Source organism: Chaetodon auriga, chromosome 8, assembly GCF_051107435.1.
Source record: "Chaetodon auriga isolate fChaAug3 chromosome 8, fChaAug3.hap1, whole genome shotgun sequence".
In the NCBI taxonomy this organism is placed as follows: Eukaryota; Metazoa; Chordata; class Actinopteri; order Chaetodontiformes; family Chaetodontidae; genus Chaetodon; species Chaetodon auriga.
This window is the reverse complement of record NC_135081.1, coordinates 28,694,451-28,704,450: the sequence shown is the minus strand read 5'-3', so window position 1 is coordinate 28,704,450 and position 10,000 is coordinate 28,694,451. Positions and strand designations below refer to the sequence as shown.

The 10,000-nt window shown below is 49.4% G+C and overlaps 2 protein-coding genes across 4 annotated transcripts in view; both read right to left on the bottom strand.

Annotated features, from left to right (window-relative positions):
* hjv (hemojuvelin BMP co-receptor) overlaps positions 1-1,308 on the bottom strand; it is a 12,102-nt gene extending 10,794 nt beyond the window's left edge. The window contains exon 1 of the mRNA XM_076737354.1: positions 1-1,308. This exon is cut by the window's left edge and continues 631 nt beyond it. The gene's annotated coding sequence lies outside the window, so the exon portion shown is untranslated.
* A 2,845-nt stretch (positions 1,309-4,153) lies between these two features.
* The window catches only part of thbs3a (thrombospondin 3a), a 19,522-nt gene continuing 13,675 nt past the window's right edge, over positions 4,154-10,000 (bottom strand). For all 3 annotated transcript variants that reach the window (XM_076736469.1, XM_076736470.1, XM_076736471.1), the window contains 4 exons: positions 9,992-10,000; positions 7,600-7,772; positions 4,826-4,965; positions 4,154-4,741 (listed from right to left, as the gene is read on the bottom strand). The exon at positions 9,992-10,000 is cut by the window's right edge and continues 188 nt beyond it. In XM_076736469.1, the coding sequence (XP_076592584.1) occupies positions 4,680-4,741; positions 4,826-4,965; positions 7,600-7,772; positions 9,992-10,000 (384 nt within the window). In that variant the 3' untranslated portion in view covers positions 4,154-4,679. The remainder of the gene's footprint in view (positions 4,742-4,825; positions 4,966-7,599; positions 7,773-9,991) is intronic.

The window sequence follows — 10,000 nt, the reverse complement described above, 5'->3', positions numbered from 1 at the left end:
ACACACACACACACACACACACACACACAGATACACAACCACACAAATATACACACACACACACACACACACACAACCACACATATACACACACACACACAGATACACAACCACACACACACACACACACACACACACACACACACACACACAACCACACACACACACACACACACACACACAGATACACAACCACACAAATATACACGCACACACACACACACACACACACATACACAACCACACACACACACACATACACACACACACACACACACACAACCACACATACACACACACACACACACACACACACACATCACACATACACACACACACACACACACACACACACACACACACACACACATACACACACACACACACACCCACACATACACACACACACAACCACACACACACACACACACACACACACACAGATACACAACCACACATATAACAGTCGTGATAAAGAACTGCAGATCTCACACTGATCATAAATCGATCACATCGACCATAAATCGATCTCACTGATCATAAATCGATCACATCGACCATAAACTGATCTCACGTCGATCTTGATCCGTCAGTCTGAATGTGAACGAGACAGAGGGGACGTTTGTTTTTCACACCATGATAGAACCGCTGACGTGGTCTCTGGTCTGAACATCTCAGCGTGGTTCTGCATCCAAATCTGACCTTGAAGAAAATGTTAAAATGTTAAAACAACGAAGCAGAACTCGGTAGACAGTCGTAGACTCTCTGAGCCGAGACGTTCGTCCATGCGACCCCGTCTGTCTCCGTCCACGTTGAGGCCGGCTGGTCAAACTCTGGAGCTCTGGAGTCCTTCAACAGACAAACTGTGAAAACTCAACAAGTCAAATTATTTCATCTGCTCAGGAAACGACTGGCCGAGCTTTAGAAAATCTGCAGCGGTCCAGCTCCTCCGTCAGATCTTCCAGCCAATCAGCTTTCGTCTGGCTGAGGATGAGGAGCGGCAGCTTCATCAGCACATTCAAGTTCATTTTCAATGCAAGGTAATGTATGGATCTGTCACTTATTATTTCTCATAGTTTGTTATTGATAAATACAAACAGGAACAGCATCCCCGATTGGCTCCTCATCCGCTCACTCCTGAATCCTGTTGTTCTATTGGTCGTTTCACATCCACTGACTTGCATTAGACGGAGATGAGGAGGAAGCTGCCGTTGGATCAGTGCGTCACTAAGAAAGAAAATACTAAATCAACATGTTTCAACATCTTCGTGTGACTCCACGTTTCATTTTAAAGCTCACCAAGTAAAATCGAACGTGTGTGACTTCAAACGCTCGGTGATGCTTCGTGAAGCTGACCTGAGGTCAGCAGCTGCTCTGCGGAGACCTGGCCGTCAGCTGATGACGCTCATGTTTGAGGTGGTCTGAGCTGCAGTTCCAGCAGACGGACAGCAGGGGGCAGCGGCGACACACGGGACGCTTCACGAAGAGCTCGTCTGCTGGAAAGTTTCACCTGAAGGTCACGACCTCAGAGCCGGTGGTTTTCACCTGTTCCAGCTGGTTCCACCTGAGCTCTGAGCTTCAGATCAGAGTGTGTGTGCTGAACGACGTGTGTGTGTGTCCAGCAGAGTTCAGCTGTTGGCCCTTTAAGCCTGAAGCGGGGCCCCTCCATGCCTCACTGAGCAGCTCTCTGAGTCTTTGTTAGTGTTTAGAGACGGCAGGAGGGGGGAAGGGGGGTCCGGACCAAAACCAGGACTGACGGACCGAGACCCTCCACAGACCAGGAACCGGAGGACGTCGCACATTTGATTGGGACAGAAAATCACTTTGAAGGCTTTCGAGAGGAAACGCAACACGATGAAGAGTAGCAGCTCCCCTTCAATCGTGAGTCTTTCAACTTTTTCTCTTGATCTTGACTTTGATAGAAATCTCATTACTTTGACATTTTATCCGACTGCAGCTTTTCTTCTCGTTTCATTTGATTGATCTGCTGATCTGATCCATAAACTCATGGTCAGATTGCTTCAGAGAATTCTCTGAATCATGACGGAGGTCAGTGATTTGCTTCCTGAACGCTGATGCTGGACAGACTTTGGACATGATCATGTGTAAAAAATGAGTTTCCCTCTAATACCTGCAGGTGACGGTCTTGATAGAGGTCGATGAAGACGACGCTCACGGTGAATGAAATATGTTGTGCTTATGAAACGATTGAAGAATCTGAATCCGACAGAACTTTGTTTCCATTCATGTTTAGGAGGAGATGCACCTCTTCTTCTCTGGATTGCTGGTGTCTTGCAGTGCATCCTGTCTCTTCTTCTTCTGTTCAGGCGGCTCCTCACAGCGCTCCTCAGAGAGCTTCAAGGGATACAGATCATGGAGCTGATTAAGAGACCTGAAAACAGTATGAGGCAGTTTCATCAGACTTCTTCTTCTCTGAGTCAGAACTCAAATCTGAACACAGACATCAAACACAAATTTTCAGATTAATCCACTCAGAGAAAACCATCCTGTTCTCCAATTTCCTTCAGTGTCACAGTGAGAGCTGCCTGTGCATTCATGAACACACCGCTAACAGAGGCTGCTAGTAGGAGCTGCTAACAGGAGCTGTTAACAGAGGCCGCTAGCAGGAGCTGCTAAGAGAGGCTGCTTACAGCGGCTGTTAACAGAGACTGTTAACAGCTGCTAACGGGAGCTGCTAACAGAGGCTGCAAATAGCTGCTAACAGAGGCAGTTAATAGGAGCTACCAACCGAGGCTGCTAACAGATGCTGCTAATAGGAGCTGCTGGCAGAGGCTGCTAACAGGAGCTGCTAACAGAAGCTGCTAGCAGAGGTTGCTAATAGCCGCTAACAGAGACAGTTAATAGGGGCTGCTAACAGCTGCTGCTAACAGGAGCTGTTAACAGAGGCTGCTAGCAGAGACTGGTAACAGCTGCTAACGGGAGCTGCTAACAGAGGCTGCTAATAGCTGCTAACAGAGGCAGTTAATAGGAGCTACTAACCGAGACTGCTAACAGATGCTGCTAACAGCTGCTGCTAATAGGAGCTCATGGCAGAGGCTACTAACAGGAGCTGCTAATAGGAGCTGCTGGCAGAGGCTGCTAACCGGAGCTGCTAATAGAGGCTGCTTACAGCGGCTGCTAACAGAGGCTGCTAGCAGAGACTGGTAACAGCTGCTAACGGGAGCTGCTAACAGAGGCTGCTAACAGCTGCTGCTAATAGGAGCTGCTGGCAGAATCAGAATTATTCTGGTTTCTGTGTTTTTCCTCAACAGCACAAACAGAAAAGATAAAATGGCGGCAGTCATGTGATGGAGCTTCAAAGGGTTGTGCTGTCATAACTTTCCTCCTGTGTGTATTTCAGGCCGTGTGGCGTGTTTCCTCCCAGGGTCGGGCAGGCTCGGGATGCGGTGCACTGTTGTCATCTCCCCCCTCCAATATTGCACTCGTCCCGGCCTCCCCGGCCCAGGGGTCACGACCCCCTGCCTCCGGACGGCAGGAAAGGACCATGGCTGGAGCTCAGAGTCGAGCTGGAACAAAGTGCTGGAGCTGCGACGGTCCCGCAGACGCTCAGAGGACAGATCGTTTTATTCAGTCTGAAGCGTCACACCAGAAAAGGTCAAAATCACTGAAAAGTTTTCATTCTGGTCGTTTCTGCCTTTTAAAAGCTTTTTCAAACACATTCTGACTGGAGAACATTTAACTCACATGACTGATTCCCTCCATCTTCTTCTTCTCCTGCAGTGTTATATTGGCTCTATGATTGGAGAAATGGTGTCACCTGCTGCGTATTTCAGAGGGACACTGACCAGATTTCACTGCGGGATGATTTTCAGACACGCTAACGCTAACGTCTCCGCTCCGGTTCAGACAGAAGCGTCTCATCGACTGTGGGACGAGACGTTCAGGAACCGCAATCACTCCAGTGACCCTCTGATTTCTCATCAGCGCCACCGTCAGGTCGACACCTGCAGAGCTGATGGCGTTCCCATCAGCCTCAGTGGCACTTTGTTTACTTCTGATCAGCTGATATTAGCTTGCTAAGAAGCTAAGCTAAAATTATACCTCCTGAACAGTTGCTGATGGCCACAAAGACGTGTTTAGAGTGAAAATCATGAAAACAGAATCACCATGTTTGGAAAAGAGATGGGCGGGACGTTTATTTCACACAGATATGTACATTTGAATACACACACACACACACACACACACACACACACACACACACACGTGAAGGAATACTCCACGCTTCCCGTCAGGAACGAGTCTTCCTGTGTGTAACGAGCGTTTCCTCACAAACACTAACCGCCGGCCGTTCGCTCCGTCGCCTCGTTTTAATGGACGTTCTTGAAATGATGCGTTAAGGCCGTCAATGGAACTCCACTGAACATGAAGTCCGACTGAAGAACCAAAGTTTGTCTGGAGAAACACGACTGAAGACACACACACAGAATGAAGAGCGCAGCGTGGAGCCTCACAGGGCACCACCTTCAGGGGCCTTCAGGGGCCGTCAGGGGCCGTCAGGTGCTTCTCGTCAGGGTTTCCCCAGAAATACAGTTTCCCTTTCATTCTCTGAATCCACTATAACTGTAGTCTGAGTGCGTGTGCGTGCATGTGTGTGTGTGTGTGTGTGTGTGTGTGTGTGTGTGTGTGCGCGTGTGTGATCAGTCCCTCTGCAGCTCTCAGACCTGGATATGCATCAGAACTTGTTTACGATGAGCCTGGAAGTCTTCAGGCACCGTGTCTGAAATGAGAAACAACACTGATTAATGAATGTTAACGGACAGAGTGGTCAGGTCACGGGCGGGCTCGGGGTCAGAGGTCATACCGTTACATCTGTAGCGCAGGTTGGACCAGATGATGTTTTCCTGGGAGAAACAGAAGACGCCGAGCCTGCCTCCTCTCATGGTGGTGTCGATGACAACACCAGAGTCTGCCACCATGTCTGTCCCCTCAAACAGCTTCACCCTGAAACACAGAAACAACAGGGACACGCCAGGTGAGAAACCAAACACTCCAACACAGGGACACGCCGGGTGAGAAACCAAACACTCCAACACAGGGACACGCCAGGTGAGAAACCAAACGCTCCAACACAGGGACACGCCGGGTGAGAAACCAAACGCTCCAACACAGGGACACGCCGGGTGAGAAACCAAACTTCTTTGGTCACTGATGGAGTTACTGGTGGAGTTACTGGTGGAGTTACTGGTGGAGGAACAATGGAACATGTTTTGGTTCCAGAAGTTGGTGAATTGTTAAAGGTCAGATGTCCAGCGTGGACGTCCTGAAGGACTTTGTGTACTTTGTGTTGTTTTCAGTCGATACTAAGGAAGCAAGCTGTTTGGAAGCTCCTCCACCTTTATTTCTGTCTTTTCTTTCTCTCCTCCTGTTCCTCCTTTATTTCTGTCTTTTTCTGTCCTCCTCCTTTATTTCTGTCTTTTCTTTCTCTCCTCCTGTTCCTCCTTTATTTCTGTCTTTTTCTGTCCTCCTCCTTTATTTCTGTCTTTTCTTTCTCTCCTCCTGTTCCTCCTTTATTTCTGTCTTTTTCTGTCCTCCTCCTTTATTTCTGTCTTTTCTTTCTCTCCTCCTGTTCCTCCTTTATTTCTGTCTTTTCTGTCCTCCTCCTTCTCCTCCTTGAGGAATGTCCAGACTTTTAAAGTCTGTCTCTTCCATGAAGCACATAGTTGAGCCGACCTAAATGTTGCCGTCCAGGAGGAAAAGGAAACTTTGAGGAATCTTTGAGGAAACTTTGAGGAATCTGTGAGGAAACTTTGAGGAATCTGTGAGGAAACTTTGAGGAAACTTTGAGGAATCTTTGAGGGCACTTTGAGGAATCTTTGAGGAAACTTTGAGGAATCTGTGAGGAAACTTTGAGGAATCTTTGAGGAATCTTTGAGGGCACTTTGAGGAAACTTTGAGGAAACTTTGAGGAATCTGTGAGGAAACTTTGAGGAATCTTTGAGGGCACTTTGAGGAAACTTTGAGGAATCTTTGAGGAGACTTTGAAGAAACTTTGAGGAATCTGTGAGGAAACTTTGAGGAATCTTGCTCCTTTCTCCTTTAAACCCGTCTGTGGTTTCAGTTGTTTTTGTTTCTCTTTTTCAAACCTCGTCCGCTCGTTCAAACACTGCTTCGTCACTCAGTCTGAAGTGTAGACTCATGTTTGACTCTGCCAGCGTGGAGGACGTGGACGACTCGTCTCGCCTCTGCCAGCGTCTCTCTCTCTCTCTCATCTGCATGTCAACGGTCGCCGAGGCACATTCTCGCCAGGGCTTTGGTTGTCATGGAGACGAGTACAATAGAGTACCGGGGGGCCCCGGAGCCACAAAGAAGTTTCAGAGGGAAAGAATGCAGTAAAAAGTAGAGAGGAGAGAAAACAGACCCAGCTGAGGACTGACAGTACCCCAGAGCACTGCAGTATCTGTACACAGAGCACTGCAGTATTTGTACACAGAGCACTGCAGTATCTGTACACAGAGCACTGCAGTATTTGTACACAGAGCACTGCAGTATCTGTACACGGAGCACTGCACACAGAGCACTGCAGTATCTGTACACAGAGCACTGCAGTATCTGTACACGGAGCACTGCACACAGAGCACTGCAGTATCTGTACACAGAGCACTGTACACTAGGGATGACGAGATTCACCGATTCATATCTGTGATCCGATACAAACGTCTGCGATGCGACTGCACCGGTAGATTCAAGGTACATCGGATATAATTTACGGGTGAATTTAAATCCATTTTTTCATGTTCTAGTACTATTTCCTGCCCTGACGTGTTTTCCGAGGCAACCTGAATGCACCATCGCTCCTCCTTCACCGACGCAAGCGTTGTTCACAACACGGAGGGAAACGAGAACGACGTTAGCAGCGAGGAGACATTCAGCACACCGGAAAAGACACAGAAATCAAAGGTGTGGCAATATTTCGGGTTTTTCAAGCGAGAAGGTAAACTGGACAAAACGCACGCAGTCAGGTCGTATTATTAGCACTATGCACGTTGTTAATACTGGGCTTTCTGACACCGTTCAACTGTGAAGTTTTACACGTTCTGTAAAATTGTAGAGACAGAGAACATAATTGGGAGTAAGGATTGCTTATTTTAAATAAAATTTCATGCTGTCTATACATACTGAATTATATCTTTTTTAAAAATAGGATTTATTGGTGTGCTCAGTCAAAACAAACCAAATATTACATGCATCTCTCAAACTGATACAGAGAGTAAAGCAGAGTTGTGCTATAAGAAATCTGATATGGGCACACTGTCGAACCACAACTGACTGTATCGAACTGGATCACATCATATCAACCCAATCTCTTTGTAAGCAAATCGTTTTTGAATCGCATCGTATCGTGAACAGGAGCCAATCGCATCGCACCGACAGAGGCTTCAGCGTATCGTTAATGTATCGGTGGCTGCGTATCGAATCGGCCTCAGTGGTGGAGAGAGACATCCCTGCTGTACACAGAGCACTGCAGTATCTGTACCACAGAGTACTATGACTATTACACTATGACATTGTGGGTGCCGGTTTAGTTCCGGTCTCATCCTCCTCCAGGTCCGGCTGGAGCTACGGTCCTGGTCTTACCTGATGTAGCCCACCTGCGGCCGGTGGCTGAGCTGCCAGCGGTACGAGGTTTTGTCCATCCAGCCGACGTTTCGCGGATCCTTCCAGAGCAGCTTCACCTCTCCAGGTGTGTCTCCGGTGTGCCACAGAGCGTTCCTCAGAAACTCTCCCGGTCCGGTCCGAGACTTCACGGCCTGCGGGACGGACAGGGGGACCGTTTTACTCATTGAGTCGCTCCATGATCCATTCGCTGTGTTTGAGGAACTGAACCTGCAACCTCCTGACTGACAAACAGAGAACTAAAAACACTTTGACGGCTGCAGAGCAGAAACCATTCAAACTGTCAGAAGTCTAAGCCCATGTGCCGATTTCTGCCACCTGGTGGCAGCAGAGACCTGTGGTGAAAACCACAGACCAGCAAGACCAGCGAGACAAACAAGACCTGAAACTGGAAGCTCTGGTCAGAAGTCAGTTCAATGTGCTGATCAGATTCTGCTGCCTGCAGATGAAATCAGTCCTCCAGAAGAAAAGACAGAAGAGACAGAGAGACACTGAGACTGTGAGACAGCAGACAGAGACAGAAGAGACAGTGAGACAGCAGAGACGGCAGAGACAACAGAGAAAGTGAGACAGTAGAGACGGCAGAGACAGCAGAGACAATGAGATAGCAGACAGTGAGACAGCAGAGACGGCAGAGACAGTGAGACAGTAGAGATGGTAGAGACAGTGAGACAGCAGAGACGGCAGAGACAGTGAGACAGCAGAGACAGTGAGACAGTAGAGATGGTAGAGACAGTGAGACAGCAGAGACGGCAGAGACAGTGAGACAGTAGAGATGGTAGAGACAGTGAGACAGCAGAGACAGTGAGACGGGAGAGACGGCAGAGACAGTGAGACAGTAGAGACAGTGAGACAGCAGAGACGGCAGAGACAGTGAGACAGCAGAGACAGTGAGACAGTAGAGATGGTAGAGACAGTGAGACAGCAGAGACGGCAGAGACAGTGAGACAGCAGAGACGGCAGAGACAGCAGAGACAGTGAGACGGCAGAGACAATGAGACAGCAGAGACAATGAGACAGCAGAGACAGCGAGACGGCAGAGACAGTGAGACAGCAGAGACAGCGAGACGGCAAAGACAATGAGACAGCAGAGACAGCAGAGACGGCAGAGACAGCAGAGACAATGAGATAGCAGACAGTGAGACAGCAGAGACGGCAGAGACGGCAGAGACAGTGAGACGGGAGAGACGGCAGAGACGGCAGAGACAGTGAGACAGTAGAGATGGTAGAGACAGTGAGACAGCAGAGACGGCAGAGACAGTGAGACAGCAGAGACAGTGAGACAGTAGAGATGGTAGAGACAGTGAGACAGCAGAGACAGTGAGACAGCAGAGACGGCAGAGACGGCAGAGACAGCAGAGACGGCAGAGATGGCAGAGACAGTGAGACAGCAGAGACGGCAGACACAGTGAGACAGCAGAGACAGTGAGACAGTAGAGATGGTAGAGACAGTGAGACAGCAGAGACGGCAGAGACGGCAGAGACAGCAGAGACGGCAGAGATGGCAGAGACAGTGAGACAGCAGAGACGGCAGAGACAGTGAGACAGCAGAGACAGTGAGACAGTAGAGATGGTAGAGACAGTGAGACAGCAGAGACGGCAGAGACGGCAGAGACAGCAGAGACGGCAGAGATGGCAGAGACAGTGAGACGGCAGAGACAATGAGACAGCAGAGACAGCAGAGACAGCGAGACGGCAGAGACAGTGAGACAGCAGAGACAGCGAGACGGCAAAGACAATGAGACAGCAGAGACAGCAGAGACGGCAGAGATGGCAGAGACAGTGAGACGGCAGAGACAGTAGAGACAGTGAGACAGCAGGGACCGCAGAGACAGTGAGACAGCAGACAGTGAGACAACAGAGACAGTGAGACAGCAGAGACAGCAGAGACAGTGAGACAGCAGAGACAGCAGAGACAATGAGACGGCAGAGACAGCAGAGACGGCAGAGACAATGAGACAGCAGAGACGGCAGAAACAGTGAGACAGTGAGACGGCAGAGACGGCAGAGACAGCAGAGACAGTGAGACGGCAGAGACGGCAGAGACAGCAGAGACAGTGAGACGGCAGAGACAGTGAGACAGCAGAGACGGCAGAGACAATGAGACAGCAGAGATGGCAGAGACGGCAGAGACAGCAGAGACAGCGAGACGGCAGAGACAATGAGACAGCAGAGACAGCAGAGACAGTGAGACGGCAGAGACAGAAGAGACAGTGAGACAGCAGAGACGGCAGAGACAATGAGACAGCAGAGATGGCAGAGACGGCAGAGACAGCAGAGACAGCGAGACGGCAGAGACAATGAGACAGCAGAGACAGCAGAGACAGCGAGACGGCAGAGACAGGTCAGAGACCTTGAGCTG